This window comes from Oncorhynchus tshawytscha, linkage group LG21 (genome assembly GCF_018296145.1).
Source record: "Oncorhynchus tshawytscha isolate Ot180627B linkage group LG21, Otsh_v2.0, whole genome shotgun sequence".
NCBI lineage: Eukaryota > Metazoa > Chordata > Actinopteri > Salmoniformes > Salmonidae > Oncorhynchus > Oncorhynchus tshawytscha.
Window position 1 is genome coordinate 32,180,218 of NC_056449.1, and position 23,036 is coordinate 32,203,253.

Here is a 23,036-nt window from a genome sequence, read left to right on the forward strand (position 1 = left end):
TATATTGTGATCATTGTAACTGAACTTTACAATAACATGTTAAAGGGGTAAGGGGGTATTTAAAGGTGTAAGGTGGTATTTAAAGGTGTAAGGGGGGTATTTAAAGGGGTAAGGGGGTATTTAAAGGTGTAAGGGGGTATTTAAAGGTGTAATGCAATCATAGATGGTTGCTTTTCTGTGATATTCCTCTGACCACAGCAATTTGTCCAATTGATTCTTCAAAGTATGATTGTGCAGTATGTGGTTTGCCCTGAAGGAGGCGGTATCACACAATATTACACTTTAGTGATCAGGGGCACAACGTTTTAAAATGTTCAGATAGAAATATGTTCTGTAGAACAAACTTGCATCTGCAACCTGAGAACAATTAATCATGTCTGCTCTATTCATGGCGTTACTTACTATCTGCAATGTTTGACAACGTTCTATGTTTGAAGACAATGTTCTGGTATTGAAGAAGACATTAATTGTAGCTGAGAAAGTCCACCCTCAGTTTCTGGTGCATTCAAATCATTCCTTATCTTATCTTTGTGGTAAGCATGTTTTTCAATGCATCTTTTCTGGATCTCGTGTCAGTATTATATAGTAGTTATAATTCCTCTGAGTTGTTGTCATGCAGTTCATGATCAGAGCTACCTACTGAACACACAACACCTTCATGATCAAACTCAAGTGTACAAAATATCCACACAAAAATACACTTTAATGATATCAAGATACATTTGTTGATTTTGATTTCATGAGTCCTTAGAGTTTCATAATACTGTTTGTATACACATTATCAGACAGGTGAATTAAAACCATACTAGACCACATTCTGTATGGTCATTCTGGTGCTGCTGCTAATCCATGAGCACAACTGGGGGTGTAGAGGTGACGTGCTGTATAGAACACTGAGAAACAGGAAGCACTTCAGACTATTTCTCCCGGAACACAAAATGCAGAAGATAGTGACAGAGTATGGAACAGATTGTCAGTTACAGTCACTTACATTATTAATGGAGTGACACACCTGGCGCCCAACGATAAGGCAATGAACTGCAATAGGATGTCACATCATCTGAATAGACATGTCGAAGCTTAGAGGGGCAGGAGAGCCTCCATGACTGGCCAACATACACATCTGAACTGTAAGAAGAGGTGGAAGAAGGAACAGGGGAGGAGAGGGAAGGAGTCGCTCTTCAGGAACCGTTGAGTGGAGTTCTCGTCCTCCTTTCCTCTCTCTCTCCCCGTGCGGCCAGCCAGCTCTTGGCTGTAACCCAGAGGAATTCTCTAGTGGCCTTGGTAAATCTACCATTTAGAATAACAGCGGACTGCAGCCGGAGACAGTGTGGGGGTCCTCACTGGGTTGCGTCCCAATGGCACCCTATTCCCTATATAGTGCACAATGTATGGAATAGGGTGCCATTTTAGCACATGACTGTGGCCAGGAAGAGAGAGAGGGGGGTCTGACCTGGAGGTTAAACAGGAAGACACTGTTGATTGACTGCTCCTGGTTACTTAACTGCAGAAACCTCAATATTTGTGTTAGCTCCCTGGGCTAATGCCTAGGAGTTTAGCTCAGTGGGCTTACATAGTCTTGTGGTGTCACGTTAGTGCACAGACTGGCTCCAGTCTGGAGAAGGCTTCAGCTGTACAGCGCTCAGTGGTATCATCAGAAACACACCTATCAATCATACTCATCAATCATAACAGGGAGGCAATCATACTAGTCAATCAATCATACTAGTCAATCAATCATACTAGTCAATCATACTACTGATGCTTACTGAGATGCAGTTTCTGGGGTGCTACTGTATGTCTAGCGTGTCTGCATGAATGTCTGTAGCATGTCTGTAGCGTGTCTGTAGGAATGTCTGTAGCGTGTCTGAATGAATGTCTGTAGCGTGTCTGCATGAATGTCAGTATGAATGTCTGTCGCGTGTCTGCATGAATGTCTGTAGCGTGTCTGCATGAATGTCTGCATGAATGTCGTGTCTGCATGAATGTCTGTAGCGTGTCTGCATGAATGTCTGTAGCGTGTCTGCATGAATGTCTGTAGCATGTCTGCATGAATGTCTGTAGCGTGTCTGCATGAATGTCTGTAGCGTGTCTGTATGAATGTCTGTAGCGTGTCTGTATGAATGTCTGTATGAATGTCTGTAGCGTGTCTGCATGAATGTCTGTAGCGTGTCTGCGAATGTCTGCATGAATGTCTGTAGCGTGTCTGCATGAATGTCTGTAGCGTGTCTGCATGAATGTCTGTGAATGCGTGTCTGCATGAATGTCTGTAGCGTGTCAACATGAATGTCTGTAGCGTGTCTGCATGAAAGTCTGTAGCGTGTCTGTATGAATGTCTGTAGCATGTCCACATGAAAGTCTGTAGTGTCTGTATGAATGTCTGTTGTGTCTGTAGCGTGTCTGCATGAATGTCTGTAGCGTGTCTGCATGAATGTCTGTAGCGTGTCTGCATGAAAGTCTGTAGCCTGTCTGCATGAAAGTCTGTAGCGTGTCTGTAGTGTGTCTGTAGCGTGTCTGTAGTGTGTCTGTAGCGTGTCTGTATGAATGTCTGTAGCGTGTCCTCAACACGTCCGTAGCATGTCCATATTAATGTCTGCAGCGTGTCTGTAGCATGTCTGTGGCGTGTCTGTATGAAAGTGATGCTTACTGATGCTTACTGAGATGCAGTTACTGGGGTGCTACTGTATGTCTAGCGTGTCTGCAGGACTGTCTGTAGCGTGTTGTAAAGCTGTCTGTAGTGTGTCTGTAGGACTGTGTAGCGTGTCTGACTGTAGCGTGTCTGTCTGTAGCGTGTCGTAAAACAGTAAGACTGTCTAGTGTGTCTGTAGGACAGTCTGTAGTGTTTCTGTGGGACTGTCTATAGGACAGTCTGTAGTGTGTCTGTGGGACCGCCCGTGGGACCGTCTGTAACTTGTCTGTCTTTCGGACTGTCTGTAGCGCACCCGCAGGACCATCTGTAGCGCGTCCATAGGACAGTCTGTAGCGTGTCCATAGGACAGTCTGTAGCGTGTCCATAGGACTGTCTGTAGCGTGTCCATAGGACTGTCTGTAGCGTGTCTGTTTTTCGGACTATTGGCGTCTGTCGTACGGACTGTGTACGACCATCTGTCGGACTGTCTGGACCATCTGCCTGTAGGACCATCTGTAGCGCGTCTGTCTGCGAGTAAAGTTACCACAACAGTAACATTTGTGCCTTGAATCCAATAAAAGTTTCAATAATTCATCTTTAAACCAAATTAATTGAAAATCTCCTTTGGATTTTCCTAGTGCTACTTACTGTATGTACAACATTGTCACCCCAGTCGAGTGAACTCTAGTAAACCTCAGTGTCACAGAGAGGAGTCACTACAGAGTCACTACAGAAGGGACCAGCATGTTGAGGCACCTGGAAGCATGGGGTTGCACATTAGCTGAAATCAGAGGACCTAAGCTATGTCTGCTATTTCTGCATCCCAAATAGCCCATACAGCCCTGGTCAAAAGCAGTGCACTCTGTAGGGAATAGGGTGCTATTTGAGACACACTATGAATGTGCTGCTACAGACAGACACTGTGTCCTGGGCTCTCTAATAGTAGGAATCCTAACGATGGAAGCTGGCCATCAGAGAATGTACCAGTTTGTTTACTTTGCCATGGTTACCCACCTCATGCACTACAAGTCATATGTGCCAGACCTGGACTTGAAAACCAGTACAGTTTGTATTTAATCATCAAGTATCTAGAATTATAATACTACCAACACATTCCCACTTTGAAACAACAAAGCTGAATGTTACATATCTATGGGTGGTAATGGGTCGTGATGGGTGGTGATGGGTCGTGAGGTATGGTAGGGTATACGACAGAACACACCATGTACTATAATCGTATAGTACATCAGTACTGCATATGGTGACTATATTTATACATGTTCGTACTGTATAAATATAGATAAGTATATCTATGTACATTTGGATATTTAAACAATCAAATAAATAATACAAATATAATGAAATGTTACAGTGAGTACGATTTGAGAAACGCTATATTAGAGCCCAAAAAAGTCCTAACACTTCAAATAAAAATCAGGATAATAATACCTATTATATTTCAATAATAAACAGAAACGTCGGTGGACTACAATCTGGAGTAACTGAATGAGCTACACCATGTTACCTGCAGATTTACCATTTGGGACTGCTGGAATGACTGAGAGGAGAGGGAGAGAGAGAGAGAGGGGGCTGCGATGGTGACACGGTCGGGGGGCTGCGATGGTGACACGGTCGGGAGGGAGAATCAGGATAGTTAGGGTCCAATGTCTCTTTCACCTCCGGATGTCTGTGGCCTCAGGGTCTTCCTGCTCCGCCACCACCCCAGCCTCGGGGCTCTGTCGGCGGGGACCCTGGCTGCGGCTGCGGGGGTGGGCGTTGAAGCCTCCTTTACTGGACTTGTCCTTGTCCCCCTGTCGGGGGGTCGGGGGTGGTCTGGCTCAGAGTGGGGGACCCGTGGCGGCGGTGGTCGGGGGAGGAGGGGGCCTGACCAGGAGGGGGTGAGGGAAGAGCAGACACTCAGGCTGTCACAGAGAGCCCCCAGTTCTGCTCACACTGCAGCCGGACGCTCCTGGTTAAGGCCTCCTTCACCTCCTCCCCACAGCTCAGTAGGATGTTAACCAGCTCCACATATGGCCTGTGGGGGGGAAAGATCACGGGATTATTATACTAATATAGGGCTGGACATCCACAGCTTGGTATGGGTGGTTGACCTTCTAGGTAAGTTAAAAGGGGAAGAGGCAGAGAGAAGAGTAGAGAAGGCAGAGAGAATGAGACAAAGGGTCAGAGATAAAGAGGGATGTAGTCCTCTTCACCCTTTAGGAAAGAGAAGGGATGAGACGGACGAGAAAGAGACTGATGAATGCAACCATCCTCACCCTTTAGGGAAGAGGTCCTGGAAGTGGATCATCTCGACCATGACCGCAACGTTCTCCTTGGCTGCAGAACACAGGTTGTGTCTGAGGTAACACTCTCTCTGCAGCTGGAACACCATCTCTTTAATGGCCAGGCACTTCCTGCTGATGCAGCTGAACTTGTGTCTCAAGCCGTGGGCCATGCACTTCAGAGCATCCTTGATGAACGACTTACCCTAAACCCACACAGACATATAGAACACTCATCCCGAACCCTAAACCCACACAGACATATAGAACACTCAACCCTAAACCCACACAGACATATAGAACACTCAACCCTAAACCCACACAGACATATAGAACACTCAACCCTAAACCCACACAGTAGATATAGAACACTCAACCCTAAACCCACACAGACATATAGAACACTCAACCCGAACCCTAAACCCACACAGACATATAGAACACTCAACCCTAAACCCACACAGACATATAGAACACTCATCCCGAACCCTAAACCCACACAGACATATAGAACACTCAACCCTAAACCCACACAGACATATAGAACACTCAACCCTAAACCCACACAGACATATAGAACACTCAACCCTAAACCCACACAGACATATAGAACACTCAACCCTAAACCCACACAGACATATAGAACACTCAACCCTAAACCCACACAGACATATAGAACACTCAACCCTAAACCCACACAGACATAGAGAACACTCAACCCTAAACCCACACAGACATATAAACTCAGCAACAAAAGAAAAGTCAATTTTCACCCTGTCTTTCAAAGATAATTCAAATAACTTCACATATCTTCATTGTAAAGTGTTTAAACACTGTTTCCCATTCTTGTTCAATGAACCAGCTTACAGATCATTGCACTGGTACATAGCTCATCTGTAATTAGCCCACCCAACTACCTCACCCCCATATTGTTCTTTTTTTCTTCTTCTCCTTTGCACCCCAATATCTACTTGCACATTCATCTTCTGCACATCTATCACTCCAGTGTTTAATTGCTAAATTGTAATTATTTTGCCACTTTGGCCTATTTATTGCCTTACCTCCCTTGTCTTATTTCATTTGCACACACTGTACATATACTTTTCTATTGTGTTATTGGCTGTATGTTTGTTTATTCCACATGTAACTCTGTAAAATAAAAACCATAAACAATTAATGAACATGCACCTGTCGAGCGGTCGTTAACACACTATAATCTTACAGACGGTAGGCAATTAAGGTCACAGTTATGAAAACTTAGGACACTAAAGAGGTCTTTCTCCTGACTCTGAAAAACACCAAAAGAAAGATACCCACGGTCCCTGCTCATCTGCGTAAACGTGCCTTAGGCATGCTGCAAGTAGGCATGAGGACTGTAGATGTGGCCAGGGCAATAAATTACAATGTCCCTACTGTGAGACACCTAAGACAGAGCTACAGGGAGACAGGACGGACAACTGATTGTCCTCGCAGTGGCAGACCACGTGTAACAACACCTGCACAGGATCGGTACATCACACCTTCGGGACAGGAACAGGATGGCAACAACAACTGCCCGAGTTACACCAGGAACGCCCAATCCCTCCATCAGTGCTCAGACTGTCTGCAATAGGCTGAGAGAGACTGGACTGAGGGCTTGTAGGCCTGTTGTAAGGCAGGTCCTGGCAAAAAGTGCTCTTCACTGACAAGTCGCAGTTTTGTCTCACCAGGGGTGGTGGTCGGATTTGCGTTTATCAGCAAAGGAATGAGCGTTACACCGAGGCCTGTACTCTGGAGCGGGATCGATTAGGAGGTGGAGGGTCGATCATGGTCTGGGGCGGTGGTACCCTTCCTGCAGGCTCATCCTGACATGACCCTCCAGCATGTCAATGCTACCAGCCATACTGCTCGTTCTGTGCGCGATTTCCTGCAAGACAGGAATGTCAGTGTTCTGCCATGGCCAGCGAAGAGTCTGGATCTCAATCCCATGGAGCACGTCTGGGACCTGTTGGATTGGAGGGTGAGGACTAGGGCCATTCCCCCCAGAAATGTCCAGAAATTTGTAGGTGCCTTGGTGGAAGAGTGGGGTAAAATCTCACAACAAGAACTGGTAAATCTGGTGCAGTCCATGAGGAGGAGATGCACTGCATTACTTAATGCAGCTGGTGGCCACACCAGACACTGCCTTACTTTTGATTTTGACCCCCCCTTTGTTCAGGGACACATTATTCCATTTCTGTTAGTCACATGTCTGTGGAACTGGTTCAGTTTATTTCTCAGTTGTTGAATCTTGTTATGTTCATACAAATATTTACACATGTTAAGTTTGCTGAAAATAAACAGGAAGTTTCTTTTTTTGCTGAGGTTTAGAACACTCAACCCTAAACACACAGGCATATAAAACACAAAACCATTAATGATTGTATTTAACCTTTATTTTACCAGGTAAATTGACTGAGAACACATTCTCATTTACAGCAATAACCTGGGGAATAATTGCAAGGTAGATGAGAGGGGTTGAATGGAGCAATTAGAAGCTTGGGATTATTGGATTGGTTGATTGTGGTGAACCAATAAAAACCTGCTAACCCATGAACATACGTGTTCTAGTTCTAGGGTGGTTAGAACTAATTCCTCTGTGACCCAGTCTGATGGCCCAGTGAGAGGCCGGGACAAAGCCTGTTCTACCCGTCTGACAGGGGATCTGGCTGGGAATTGTGCCAGCTGGCTACCCCTGGACTTGGAGCCCTCTGCCCTTATACACAGAGACCTGACCTCCATGGGAGAGGAAAGGGGACTGGGGTACACACACACACACACACACACACACACGTTGGCTACGGATGCAAACAACTCACTAAATCCACGTGTGCACTAACTTATACGCATGTACGCACATACACATGTAGTCTTATACACACAAACATACAGAGTGTCTTACCTGGGAGTCAAACTTTCCGGCGTTGTGTAGGAAGGTCAGACAGATCTCCTGCAGGCCTCTGATCTCACAGGAGTTGTTCTCAAAACACTCAAACACACCGCAGCCCACGTCTCCTGCACTCACCAGACAGTGCTGGATCTCAGCTGGACGGAGAGAGATGGAGAGAGAGTTGTCACTGACAGTTACGGTCTACAATCAAGCATCAACCTCTATCCCCATTACATGTAGTGATACAGGCCATGGTCTCAGAGCCGTTTCCCCCTTGTTGTCTCAGAGCCATTTCCCCCTTGTTGTCTCAGAGCCATTTCCCCCTTGTTGTCTCAGAGCCGTTTCCCCCTTGTTGTCTCAGAGCCGTTGTCTCAGAGCCGTTTCCCCCTTGTTGTCTCAGAGCCTTTCCCCCTTGTCGTCTTTTTAACCTAAGGTTCTGCTGAGTAAGAGTTCTAGGATCCTTTTCTCAAATAGAGACCACCTTGAGACCTTATTTTGTACCCCCTTGTTTCTTTGTCCACGTGTAACAAACAAAAACATTTATAACAAAAAAAGTTTCAGGTTTATCGTTTCCCACCAGGTTACTCTGGCCAATCAGTAACATGAATCATTCAGCTGGGGATGAAAGAAAATGACAAGTGGTTTGATCTGGACATCCAGGCTGGGATTTGAGTTCCCCTGGCAGACAGCTTCTATGTGGACCCTGGTCCAAAGTTTGGGATTCACATTCTTTCTACGGTCAGTATAGTAGATGAATACTAAACCAGCCTCCAGGCTTCGGTGCCAGAGACAAGAAAACCACATGTCTCTGTGGAGAGAGAAGACAAGAAAACCACATGTCTCTGTGGAGAAAGGAGAAGACAAGAAAACCACATGTCTCTGTGGAGAGAGGAGAAGACAAGAAAACCATATGTCTCTGTGGAGAGAGGAGAAGACAAGAAAACCACATGTCTCTGTGGAGAGAGGAGAAGACAAGAAAACCACATGTCTCTGTGGAGAGAGGAGACAAGAAAACCACATGTCTCTGTGGAGAGAGGAGACAAGAAAACCACATGTCTCTGTGGAGAGAGGAGACAAGAAAACCACATGTCTCTGTGGAGAGAGGAGACAAGAAAACCACATGTCTCTGTGGAGAGAGGAGAAGACAAGAAAACCACATGTCTCTGTGGAGAGAGGAGAGACAAGAAAACCACATGTCTCTGTGGAGAGAGGAGACGACAAGAAAACCACATGTCTCTGTGGAGAGAGGAGACGACAAGAAAACCACATGTCTCTGTGGAGAGAGGAGACGACAAGAAAACCATATGTCTCTGTGGAGAGAGGAGAAGACAAGAAAACCATATGTCTCTGTGGAGAGAGGAGAAGACAAGAAAACCACATGTCTCTGTGGAGAGAGGAGAAGACAAGAAAACCACATGTCTCTGTGGAGAGAGGAGAATGCAGATGAATGCAGGGTGACAGAGAGATTATTACTGTGTCATTCTGCGTCAAAATACATCTGCATTGCCTGCCGTGAGGATAGGAGGGGATGCTGCACTGCAGATGCAGCGTTGGGTACTAGAGACCATACAAACGCAGAAGGCATCTCCCTCTATTGTGCGTTTACGGAGTTGAAGTCAACAGGTGTCAGTTTTCCTGGTATTAAACTATCATGTAGATGAGACTGCCTGTGTATTAATTAGTCTTCCCTGTCTGTGTTGCCAGTATACATATTTGAATCCCATCTGCTTTTCACAGGAACTTTCTAAATGACCGCCTGGCTGGGCTGCTGTGGGGAGATGGACTGGCCCTGTCCCAAATGGCACCCTATTCCCTATATAGTGCACTGTAGGGGATAGAGTGGGACACATAAATGTTTCATAATGCAGTCTAATGTGACATGACTCTGGTAAGACCAGTGGTTGATGTTTACATTGAAACCGGAGTATCCAAATATACAGAAGAGAAGATGTGTAACAGTCCAGTCCAGGGCTGTAGTAGGTTGGCAGGTGACACCACCCTTTGGCCTCTTGCTGTCCATGTAACTCAGTTGTTAGAGCATGGCGCCATCGCAACGCCAGGGTTGTGGGTTCGGTTCCCACGGGGGACCAGTATGAAAAAAAAAAATATATATATATATATATACATACACACACACACACACACTCACTAATGTAAGTCACTCTGGATAAGAGTGTCTGTTAAATGACTGAAATGCGAACGTTATACAACGTCTGACAAGTGGCAGCTAAGGAGGACAGAAATAAAACAAATGATAGTGGACCAAAAAGAAATGACCAGGAGAGAGGGAAAAGTCTGTTAACCCCAAATGGTAGGATATGTAGAGAGGCCTTCCCACAGGAGAAAAGCAGACATTTTCAGTTTATGTAAATGGTTATGTAACATATAGTATATGTGGACACACTGTTAGGCTACACACACTGTTAGCCTACACACACACACACACACACACACACACTGTAGGCTACACACACACACACTGTAGGCTACACACACACACTGTAGGCTACACACACACTGTTAGGATACACACACACTGTTAGGCTACACACACACTGTTAGGCTACACACACTGTTAGGCTACACACACTGTTAGGCTACACACACTGTTAGGCTACACACACTGTTAGGCTACACACACACACTGTAGGCTACACACACACTGTAGGCTACACACACACACACACACACTGTAGGCTACACACACACACACACACACACACACACTGTAGGCTACACACACACACTGTTAGGCTACACACACTGTAGGCTACACACACTGTAGGCTACACACACTGTAGGCTACACACACTGTTAGGCTACACACACTGTTAGGCTACACACACTGTTAGGCTACACACACTGTTAGGCTACACACACTGTTAGGCTACACACACTGTTAGGCTACACACACTGTTAGGCTACACACACTGTTAGGCTACACACACTGTTAGGCTACACACACTGTAAGGCTACACACACTGTAAGGCTACACACACTGTTAGGCTACACACACTGTTAGGCTACACACACTGTAGGCTACACACACTGTAGGCTACACACACTGTTAGGCTACACACACTGTAGGCCTATTATAAGTGTTTATTTTGGACTATACAGGTTCAAAACATTTATTTTAATAACTTCTGTAATCAGTCTTGAAGAACCACAAAGAGAGTGAGTCCCATCAATTGGGAGCTGAAAGGTTATTCATCTCCCTCTCCTCTCGTCACTGTCACTGAGGCACTCTGTCCACGTGGGATAGAATCCCTAACTACACCGGGTATGGCACTCCATATGGGCCGTTGAGAACGGGTCAGCATGAGAAAAAAACGTAGGATATACAGTCTTGGATATACAGCATATCTTAATGGGAGATATGAATGAATTAATAGACCTATAGCATTTCAACAGCGGATCACTGTAAGTGTGATATTTGATAGCCTAGGCAGATTAATCTCACGAGCCGATTCAGACTGACAAGCGACAGTTTATTCAGAGTGAAGATATCTCAGACGGAACTGCAGACAAAGAGACCGTTACAATCAATACATCACTTATATACAAAAGAAAGTAGGTTGATTCTGGAAGATCGGATCTTTGGATTGGTTCAGCTGGGGTGTAGTCTGTAGTCTTCCGCCATTGGCTTAACGTGCACACAATGTTCAGCTACAAAGGAGATTATGTGTGTGTGCGCAGTACATTTATTTGAGAAATTATGCTCGTCAACAAGCACTGCTCTGTTAACGCAGTACATTTATTTGAGAAATTATGCTCGTCAACAAGCACTGCTCTGTTGGGGGGGGGGGTCTGTGTGTGTATGAGATGGGGGGTGGGGTGTAGGGGATGTGGGCATTGGGTTGAACTTTGGTGCGCTGCAGGAAAAGTGAGCCGCTGTCGGCTGCGAGTGCTTGTGTTGGCGTTTACACGGGAATGTACGTTGATCGTACGAGCTGGCCGCAACGTGCATTGAATTACACAGTGGTGTGAGACTGACTGACTGAGGGACTCTACTGTGCACAGCTGCGTCAGAGCTGTCCCTGCAACTACAAGGATTTAAACTCTTACATTCTCATGATTTCTATATTGTTTAATGGAGAAGTATTTCATAATATTGGTTATTGTAAATAGACTGTAGCCATTTCCTAAGATTCCTGTTAAGAATACTGAAACAGCCCTGCATGAGGCGATTGCATCATTCCCTATCAACATGCGTTGTAGGAGCCTAACAACCAGCAGTTCAAGCCTGGAGTCCACTGTAGGAGCTCAGACACCAATAGTATTTGCTGGACGAGAGTACTTAACATCTCTGAACGTAAATTGCGAACCGATTTTACATGTAGAATCGTGTAAAAAATGTCGGCAGTCAGGCGTCTACAGCGGGAGGTCCCTAAAACACAGCGCGCGGAATGTTCGGCAGATGAACACTAGTTCCACATTCAGTGCGATGTGTGCAAGCCTTAAAGAGGTTGCCATGAATTTCACAGTATCTTACAGGTAACTCCGTGGCGGGTAAAATTCTGTATTTCATATTACAACAGCGTAACATTGACTGTATTATACTTAAGTAATAAAGGGGGTGTGCTATATGGCCAATATACCACGGCTAAATTGTTCTTATGCACGAAACAGAGCGCCTGGATACAGCCCTTAGCTGGGGTATATCGGCCATATACCACAAACCCCCGAGGAGCCTTATTGCCCTTAAACTGGTTACCAAAGTAATTAGAGCAGTAAAAAATGAATGTTTTTTTTAATCATACCCATGGTATATGGTCTGATATACCACTGCTGTCAGCCAATCAGGATTCAGGGCTCGAACCACCTTGTTTGGAATGTAAAATAGTAAATGCTACCATAATTTGAATTAATTAAGGGGAGGGGTTTGTATTTCACAGAATGTTACTGTAATTACAAGGGATTGGTGCAAGCAGGTTGGCTGCTTGATAATGCATTTACACATTAATTAATATTTGGCGTTTTATATCACTTGCACTTCTTGAGGCCTTAAGAAAGGCTTTCAAACTGGCAGAAAGTACAGGGAAAAACAGACCAAAAGGACATGGCAAAATGCTCAACCATTTAATTCAAGACTTGCTGCCACACTGATCTGGCCCCTATACATTTTAAAATGATGGGGCACTATAACCACATAGGAGTTAAATTGGTACAGCGTTCTCACTCCCAGGTGCAACAAATATAGCATCTTACAAGGCAGCCTTAAAATATATTAATGAGCCAGAAACTACAACACCATGAACCCACTAGTGGTCAAAAGGTTTCGGGTGCTCCAAAGATACAGTAAGGCACTGTATTCTGTTGGGTGGAATTTCAGTACCATATGAACTATAACACCCCCCCAAAAAAAAAAAAATACAAATGTACTATTTTCCCATAATGCACCATCATTTACAGTATGCTACAGTTAAACATTTTAGAGTTTTTTTTTACTGTTGATAATACCTCAAATTACAGTTGTCCATTATAGTCAGTGGTGATTTTAGCATGTAAATCTAGGTGTCGCAAAAAAAATATATATGTTTCAGATACATCCCAGCAAAGCCACTACACAACACTAAAAAAAGACCTGAATTGCACTATAACGGTGACAAATGGTGCCCACAAACTGTTAGGGCCTACATAAAGCTGTCCCAACAGCAGAGCTTTATTTTCAGCACCATGGAGTGAATCCTTACCAGTGGAGTGAATCCTTACCACCGCTACACCTGGTTATCAGCAGAGCCTTGTCTGGCAGCAAAACAGTTCATTCAGCCTCATTTACTGCCTTTTAAAAACATAGCTGATATGGCTGACTTGCTTAAACAAATGTGGTTTCTAATGACAATTGAGATGTACAAACTATGGCATAAGGGAATGATGAGCAGATAAGAGGAAATCCTTCATTTAGATTAAGACATTAATAAGTGAGCTAAGATGGACATGGTCAATATAATTATTTTTCAGCACTTTTGGAATGTACAGTGACAGAATTCAGAACATGGGACATTTTTACAGTATTCTCCCTCTATACCAAGTCAGAACCGTAGGATAAATAAAGGGGGCATGTTAGCAAAGAATGAAAGTTCTTACAATATTTGATGACATTTCTCTAAAACAGGCTATGGGCTACATGTGCACCACCAAGTCAGAACATAGATGAAATTAAGAGGGGGAAAGGACCAAATTATTAAGGAGAGACACATGAGTTACTACCAGCTTACTACACAACATACACTTAGTATTACTTTCTTAGTTACAGTATACATATCTCCCTGGCATATTACATGATTTATGCAGCAGCATACAATACATTTTTGGACTCACCGTTGTGCTGTGCCCACTTGAACAGGAAGGTGGCACAGCGGTCCTTCTTGTGGGCAAATTTTGTCATGAGACTTTATCATCAAAGTCTGCGATTCTCTGGATTTATGGTGCTTTCAAGACAACTGAGAACTCAGGGGAAAAAAACTAGGTTGAATCATGACGTCAGTGATCTTCAGGTCGGAGCTCTAGAAAGAGGCCTGAGTTCCCGACTTGGAATTCCGAGTTGGATGACCGTTCCCAGTTGTCTTCAACTCACTGAAGTCTGAGATTTCCCAGTTCAGAGTTTCCAGTTGTTTAAAACGCAGCAGAAGTCATGCTGGATTGACAGCATGGCCAATGCATTCAACCTTCTCTGGCCAATGGTGTTGCGTGTCACACCAGCCTTCGCTTTGGCTCCCCCTCCTGTCCAGTTCAGGCGGTCGGCATTTCCGGCCTTCTAGCTGCTGCCGAACTTGCTGCTGGCAAAACGCTCTTCAACCATCAACCTCGGACTTGTCTCGTCATCATTACACACACGGTTCCAATCCCCACTCAATCACTGTATATATACTCCCTCGGTCATTTGTCATTGTAAATGTTGCTCGTTTTCCTGAGATGAATCTCTCTTACTATTTAGCACTTTGGGTTTCAACCCAGTTTTATATATGGTGCTATAATAAATTAAGTAGTTCTAAACCTGCGACTGCCTCCTCCTCTCGACACTTGTGACATTGTGTGTGAATGTTTATCCTTTTAAGCTTGGAAAAGAGACCCTTATAAACCCAGACTTGGACCACACCTCTCCACCAAATAGGAGGGGAAACAAAATAGTGATGGCTTTGCAACACTTGCAGTTATCCACTGATTCCTTCCAAACCACTCATTGTTGAATTTGCGATTTCCAACTTGTTGTGTAATGTTTATGTCCAATGGCTGATGAGCACCGATACGTGTTATCTATAATTTATCTTCCTATGACAAGGATTGAGAAGGATACTCCAGTAGATTGTCAAAGTGATTCATGATGACTGCTTGTCTAGCTACGATTTTGAATGTATGATGTTGACATGATCAGTCCAATCAAAGCTACGGTAGAAATAACGTGATCCAGGCTGTATCACATCTGACCATGATTGGGAGTCCCATAGGGCGGCGCACAATTGACCCAGTGTCGTCCAGGTTTGGCCATGGTAGGCTGTCATTGTAAATAAGAATTTGTGCTTAACTGACTTGCTAGATTTTAAAAGTCATGTCATTTTATCTGTGGCCAATGACCTTGAGCCTTCTTGGATGGGCACTTCTACTGTAAATCTATGGCAGCACCCATTGGGCTTACTCTTTAGCTCTCACTGTAGATTGAGGCGTAGTGTCCCCATGAGTGACAGAACAGTGAGCCAATCACAGTGAAACTAGAGAATATTAACAACCACTACACTCTGTATTTTCCGCCTGCTGCCCCACCACCACAGAAAGCACTGAGCTGGGCTGAAACACCTGCATTTTGGAGGTGCCTGACTCCAGAAAGCACTGAGCTGGGCTGAAACACCTGCATTTTGGAGGTGCCTGACTCCAGAAAGCACTGAGCTGGGCTGAAACACCTGCATTTTGGAGGTGCCTGACTCCAGAAAGCACTGAGCTGGGCTGAAACACCTGCATTTTGGAGGTGCCTGACTCCAGAAAGCACTGAGCTGGGCTGAAACACCTGCATTTTGGAGGTGCCTGACTCCAAAAAGCACTGAGCTGGGCTGAAACACCTGCATTTTGGAGCTTTCTGACTCAAGAAAGCACTGAGCTGGGCTGAAACACCTGCATTTTGGAGCTGCCTGACTCCAGAAAGCACTGAGCTGGGCTGAAACACCTGCATTTTGGAGCTGCCTGACTCCAGAAAGCACTGAGCTGGGCTGAAACACCTGCATTTTGGAGCTGCCTGACTCCAGTAAGCACTGAGCTGGGCTGAAACACCTGCATTTTGGAGGTGCCTGACTCCAGACAGCACTGAGCTGGGCTGAAACACCTGCATTTTGGAGGTGCCTGACTCCAGAAAGCACTGAGCTGGGCTGAAACACCTGCATTTTGGAGGTGCCTGACTCCAGAAAGCACTGAGCTGGGCTGAAACACCTGCATTTTGGAGGTGCCTGACTCCAGAAAGCACTGAGCTGGGCTGAAACACCTGCATTTTGGAGCTGCCTGACTCCAGAAAGCACTGAGCTGGGCTGAAACACCTGCATTTTGGAGCTGCCTGACTCCAGAAAGCAACTGAGCTGGGCTGAAACACCTGCATTTTGGAGCTGCCTGACTCCAGAAAGCAACTGAGCTGGGCTGAAACACCTGCATTTTGGAGCTGCCTGACTCCAGAAAGCAACTGAGCTGGGCTGAAACACATGCATTTTGGAGCTGCCTGACTCCAGAAAGCAACTGAGCTGGGCTGAAACACCTGCATTTTGGAGGTGCCAGACTCCAGAAAGCAACTGAGCTGGGCTGAAACACCTGCATTTTGGAGCTGCCTGACTCCAGAAAGCAACTGAGCTGGGCTGAAACACCTGCATTTTGGAGATGCCTGACTCCAGAAAGCAACTGAGCTGGGCTGAAACACCGGCATTTTGGAGCTGCCTGACTCCAGAAAGCACTGAGCTGGGCTGAAACACCGGCATTTTGGAGCTGCCTGACTCCAGAAAGCAACTGAGCTGGGCTGAAACACCTGCATTTTGGAGCTGCCTGACTCCAGAAAGCAACTGAGCTGGGCTGAAACACCTGCATTTTGGAGGTGCCAGACTCCAGAAAGCAACTGAGCTGGGCTGAAACACCTGCATTTTGGTGGTGCCAGACTCCAGAAAGCAACTGAGCTGGGCTGAAACACCTGCATTTTGGAGCTGCCTGACTCCAGAAAGCAACTGAGCTGGGCTGAAACACCTGCATTTTGGAGATGCCAGACTCCAGAAAGCACTGAGCTGGGCTGAAACACCTGCATTTTGGAGCTGCCTGACTCCAGAAAGCACTGAGCTGGGCTGAAACACCTGCATTTTGGAGCTGCCTGACTCCAGAAAGCACTGAGTTGGGCTGAAACATCTGCATTTTGGAGGTGCCTGACTCCAGAAAGCACTGAGTTGGGCTGAAACACCTGCATTTTGGAGGTGCCTGACTCCAGAAAGCACTGAGCTGGGCTGAAACACCTGCATTTTGGAGCTGCCTGACTCCAGAAAGCACTGAGCTGGGCTGAAACACCTGCATTTTGGAGCTGCCTGACTCCAGAAAGCACTGAGCTGGGCTGAAACACCTGCATTTTGGAGCTGCCTGACTCCAGAAAGCACTGAGCTGGGCTGAAACACCTGCATTTTGGAGGTGCCTGACTCCAGAAAGCAACTGAGCTGGGCTGAAACACCTGCATTTTGGAGGTGCCTGACTCCAGAAAGCACTGAGCTGGGCTGAAACACCTGCATTTTGGAGCTGCCTGACTCCAGAAAGCACTGAGCTGGGCTGAAACACCTGCATTTTGGAGGTGCCTGACTCCAGAAAGCACTGAGTTAGGCTGAAACACCTGCATTTTGGAGGTGCCTGACTCCAGAAAGCACTGAGTTATAGGCTGAAACACCTGCATTTTGGAGGTGCCTGACTCCAGAAAGCACTGAGTTAGGCTGAAACACCTGCATTTTGGAGGTGCCTGACTCCAGAAAGCACTGAGCTGGGCTGAAACACCTGCATTTTGGAGCTGCCTGACTCCAGAAAGCACTGAGATGGGCTGAAACACCTGCATTTTGGAGCTGCCTGACTCCAGAAAGCACTGAGCTGGGCTGAAACACCTGCATTTTGGAGCTGCCTGACTCCAGAAAGCACTGAGCTGGGCTGAAACACCTGCATTTTGGAGGTGCCTGACTCCAGAAAGCACTGAGCTGGGCTGAAACACCTGCATTTTGGAGGTGCCTGACTCCAGAAAGCACTGAGCTGGGCTGAAACACCTGCATTTTGGAGGTGCCTGACTCCAGAAAGCACTGAGCTGGGCTGAAACACCTGCATTTTGGAGGTGCCTGACTCCAGAAAGCACTGAGCTGGGCTGAAACACCTGCATTTTGGAGCTGCCTTTTGGGCTGAAACACTTGCATTTTGGAGGTGCCTGACTCCAGAAAGCACACTGAAACAGCATTTTGGAGGTGCCTGACTGAAACAGGCTGAAACACCTGCATTTTGGAGGTGCCTGACTCCAGAAAGCACTGAGTTAGGCTGAAAACCTGCATTTTGGAGGTGCCTGACTCCAGAAAGCACTGAGTTAGGCTGAAACACCTGCATTTTGGAGGTGCCTGACTCCAGAAAGCACTGAGCTGGGCTGAAACACCTGCTGAAACATTTTGGAGGTGCCTGACTCCAGTTAGCACTGAGCCGGGCTGAAACACCTGCATTTTGGAGCTGCCTGACTCCAGAAAGCACTGAGTTAGGCTGAAACACCTGCATTTTGGAGGTGCCTGACTCCAGAAAGCACTGAGTTAGGCTGAAACACCTGCATTTTGGAGGTGCCTGACTCCAGAAATCACTGAGTTAGGCTGAAACACCTGCATTTTGGAGGTGCCTGACTCCAGAAATCACTGAGTTAGGCTGAAACACCTGCATTTTGGAGGTGCCTGACTCCAGAAAGCACTGAGTTAGGCTGAAACACCTGCATTTTGGAGGTGCCTGACTCCAGAAAGCACTGAGCTGGGCTGAAACACCTGCATTTTGGAGCTGCCTGACTCCAGAAAGCACTGAGCTGGGCTGAAACACCTGCATTTTGGAGGTGCCTGACTCCAGAAAGCACTGAGCTGGGCTGAAACACCTGCATTTTGGAGGTGCCTGACTCCTGAAAGCACTGAGTTAGGCTGAAACACCTGCATTTTGGAGGTGCCTGACTCCAGAAAGCACTGAGCTGGGCTGAAACACCTGCATTTTGGAGGTGCCTGACTCCAGAAAGCACTGAGCTGGGCTGAAACACCTGCATTTTGGAGGCTGCCTGACTCCAGAAAGCACTGAGCTGGGCTGAAACACCTGCATTTTGGAGGTGCCTGACTCCAGAAAGCAACTGAGCTGGGCTGAAACACCTGCATTTTGGAGGTGCCTGACTCCAGAAAGCACTGAGCTGGGCTGAAACACCTGCATTTTGGAGCTGCCTGACTCGAGAAAGCAACTGAGCTGGGCTGAAACACCTGCATTTTGGAGGTGCCTGACTCCAGAAAGCACTGAGCTGGGCTGAAACACCTGCATTTTGGAGGTGCCAGACTCCAGAAAGCACTGAGCTGGGCTGAAACACCTGCATTTTGGAGGTGCCTGACTCCAGAAAGCACTGAGTTAGGCTGAAAACCTGCATTTTGGAGGTGCCTGACTCCAGAAAGCACTGAGTTAGGCTGAAACACCTGCATTTGGAGGTGCCTGACTCCAGAAAGCACTGAGCTGGGCTGAAACACCTGCATTTTGGAGGTGCCTGACTCCAGTTAGCACTGAGCCGGGCTGAAACACCTGCATTTTGGAGCTGCCTGACTCCAGAAAGCACTGAGTTAGGCTGAAACACCTGCATTTTGGAGGTGCCTGACTCCAGAAAGCACTGAGTTAGGCTGAAACACCTGCATTTTGGAGGTGCCTGACTCCAGAAAGCACTGAGTTAGGCTGAAAACCTGCATTTTGGAGGTGCCTGACTCCAGAAAGCACTGAGTTAGGCTGAAACACCTGCATTTTGGAGGTGCCTGACTCCAGAAATCACTGAGTTAGGCTGAAACACCTGCATTTTGGAGGTGCCTGACTCCAGAAAGCACTGAGTTAGGCTGAAACACCTGCATTTTGGAGGTGCCTGACTCCAGAAAGCACTGAGTTAGGCTGAAACACCTGCATTTTGGAGCTGCCTGACTCCAGAAAGCACTGAGCTGGGCTGAAACACCTGCATTTTGGAGCTGCCTGACTCCAGAAAGCACTGAGCTGGGCTGAAACACTTGCATTTTGGAGGTGCCTGACTCCTGAAAGCACTGAGTTAGGCTGAAACACCTGCATTTTGGAGGTGCCTGACTCCAGAAAGCACTGAGTTAGGCTGAAACACCTGCATTTTGGAGGTGCCTGACTCCAGAAAGCACTGAGCTGGGCTGAAACACCTGCATTTTGGAGCTGCCTGACTCCAGAAAGCACTGAGCTGGGCTGAAACACTTGCATTTTGGAGCTGCCTGACTCCAGAAAGCACTGAGCTGGGCTGAAACACCTGCATTTTGGAGGTGCCTGACTCCAGAAAGCAACTGAGCTGGGCTGAAACACCTGCATTTTGGAGGTGCCTGACTCCAGAAAGCACTGAGCTGGGCTGAAACACCTGCATTTTGGAGCTGCCTGACTCGAGAAAGCAACTGAGCTGGGCTGAAACACCTGCATTTTGGAGGTGCCTGACTCCAGAAAGCACTGAGCTGGGCTGAAACACCTGCATTTTGGAGGTGCCAGACTCCAGAAAGCACTGAGCTGGGCTGAAACACCTGCATTTTGGAGGTGCCTGACTCCAGAAAGCAAAAGAGACCATGTTTGCAAGTGGCTTTATTAACCTTTATTTATTTATTTTTCACATTGCTTACAAACTGATATGACACGTATTAATGCAAAAATAACATGCAAAACAGGCAACAACAAAAATATTTTATTTTTTATAGCTAAACAGGTGGGGCCTGCCCTGAATGACGGTCGCCACTGTTTACAGTGTAGCCTCTATTTCAACCAAATGACAATCACTCATATGTGGTAGCCTGCTCATAGGCTAAGTCATTTTGACAAATTTGTTTCATTTAAATGCAAAACGAGTACTCGTTGCCAATGGATCGGCTGGATGTTGGCTAACTTTGAACCAATCACGTTGTATCGAGCATACCCAGAAGAAAAACGTAATCACATACACCTCGAGGCTGCCATATACACCGTCTATCATGACTTACCTTGTGTCTGTCTATTAACAATTGCATTTCTGTCTCTCTGTATTTGCAATATATGCACTTTGTGGATAATCTGAAATGGTAATCTCATCCATGATAAAACCAGTATGTCGAGAGAGAGAGAGAGAGCGAACGTGTTCCTCGCTCTAATAGAGCGAACGTGTTCCTCGCTCTAATATCCACAGCGCGGAGAGCACGTGCACACACAAGCATGCGGTACCACTCGCGCATATTTATCCCACTGACCTGTATTCTGATAACACAATTTCAACGTCGAGCCACTTCCCATACCAAGTCAGTCTGCATTATATGTGTATATATATATGTGGTAGAAAGATAGAAAGATATATCTATCTTCGTGGGTGCGTGTGAGCACGTCTGTGTGGGCTCTTTCTTACCTGTGTTCTGCAGAGACATACGTCCTTTCTGGCTCGCCGGTTTCTCTGGCGGGTTGTCATGAACATCGATATTATCCAATCCCACCACTTGCTCCAGAACTGACAAAACCAGAAGCGCTATTGCAAATTTGACCAACATTTCTGCCTCTCTATCTGCGAAGACCAGTAGGTACCTGTGTTATAATCTGCCTTCTCTTCGCTCTGAAACAACGATGCAGTGTGTTGTATCGGAAACGCGCCGGTCCAACCAGCCAGTCTGCTCTCTGTCTGTCTGTGGTAACTCGTTGCACTCGGCTGTAGACTGTATTCAGGCAGGCAGCGCAGAGAGAGAGAGAGTGAACGCTGGGACCGCAGGGATGCTGCCTATATTTCCCAGAGCCAGGGCGGGTCGTCAATTTAGATGGAGTCAAGCAGGTGTTGTCAGCCAAGCTCAGCGGCCAATCAGACACGCAGACTTCTACGTCCAAGGTTGAGAGGGGAGTGTCCAGTTGCTGTAGCCGTATTTCCATATAAACTCTTGTGAAAAAAAAAACTGAAAAAAAACTGTCTATGGATAGGTGGTTATAAGCTAGTGTTTGGCTAAGAAACCTGTGTCTCTTGTTGTTCCTTGCATCGGAGGAAAGAAACGTGCAGCGGATGTAAACAGACATGTCAGAATCATGTTGGCATGCCAACAGCTATTAGCCTACAATGTAATAACATTTAATGATATTTACTGGACACATCTGTTGTGGCTAGATTTAGGTAATACTTTGAATAACATATTGGTGGATACAAGGGCAAACATATTTTCCTACACCATATGAGGAAACAGTGTATTGCTTGGTATATATTCCCAGCACCAGCCTTACTCTATTTGCACCCTAATATATTTTCTGTGTTATTACATGTTTATATTTATGATTTTGTTGTTTATTGCAGTTGCACTATCCACCATGTCTATATGATGCACGTTTCCTAATGGATCAGTAAAGTATTAACTCATGCATGTGCCCACTGTCAGTGCTTCTTCTCCGAGAGAAACTGTGGCAAGAGACTGGAGCAGTTTCCAAGACAAACTGAACAGATTGTCAAAATACATGCATACAGTACAGAACATATTCTCCTTTCCCTACTTTCACTGAATTCACTCCTTTCATAGACAGTCAGTCAATGGACTCCTGGTCCAAGCAGGTGTTGGTGATGTCCTGGAGCCATGCATGTTCTAAACTTGAGCAGGCATGAACTGGAGAGGCATGGTGGGATTCTCATCAAACACACACGCTGGGAGACGCATAGCTGCGGCTGGCAAGGTGCACCATCATGCCAGGGTTAAGACAATAAGGGAAGAGAGGAGGTAAGGAGGAGGAGAAGAGAAGAGTGGGTGGCAGGACAGGGACAGGCTGGTAGCGTTTGGCAGGGATTACATAATTCGGAAGCCACCCCATACAGACAGACCAAACACTCAGAGGGAAACACAGAAACACAGTGTGTGGTGATGGTAATGTGGACGTGTTTAACTGCTAACTATGAACTATTAACACACCATTGTCCCCTCCAAGCTGGGTCCCTGGGTCTGAACACCTCCCTCTGCAACTGGATCCTGGACTTCCTGACGGGCTG

At 46.2% G+C, this 23,036-nt stretch overlaps 1 protein-coding gene across 1 annotated transcript; it reads right to left on the bottom strand.

Moving 5' to 3' along the window:
• Positions 1 to 2,367: 2,367 nt before the first annotated feature.
• LOC112221197 (stanniocalcin-2-like) lies at positions 2,368 to 21,818 on the bottom strand. Its single transcript, XM_042303334.1, is given in 6 exon segments — positions 2,368 to 4,457; positions 4,460 to 4,564; positions 4,567 to 4,664; positions 4,906 to 5,117; positions 7,832 to 7,974; positions 21,435 to 21,818. Coding segments are annotated over 6 exon segments (852 nt in total). The 5' UTR covers positions 21,574 to 21,818; the 3' UTR covers positions 2,368 to 4,302.
• Positions 21,819 to 23,036: the final 1,218 nt, after the last annotated feature.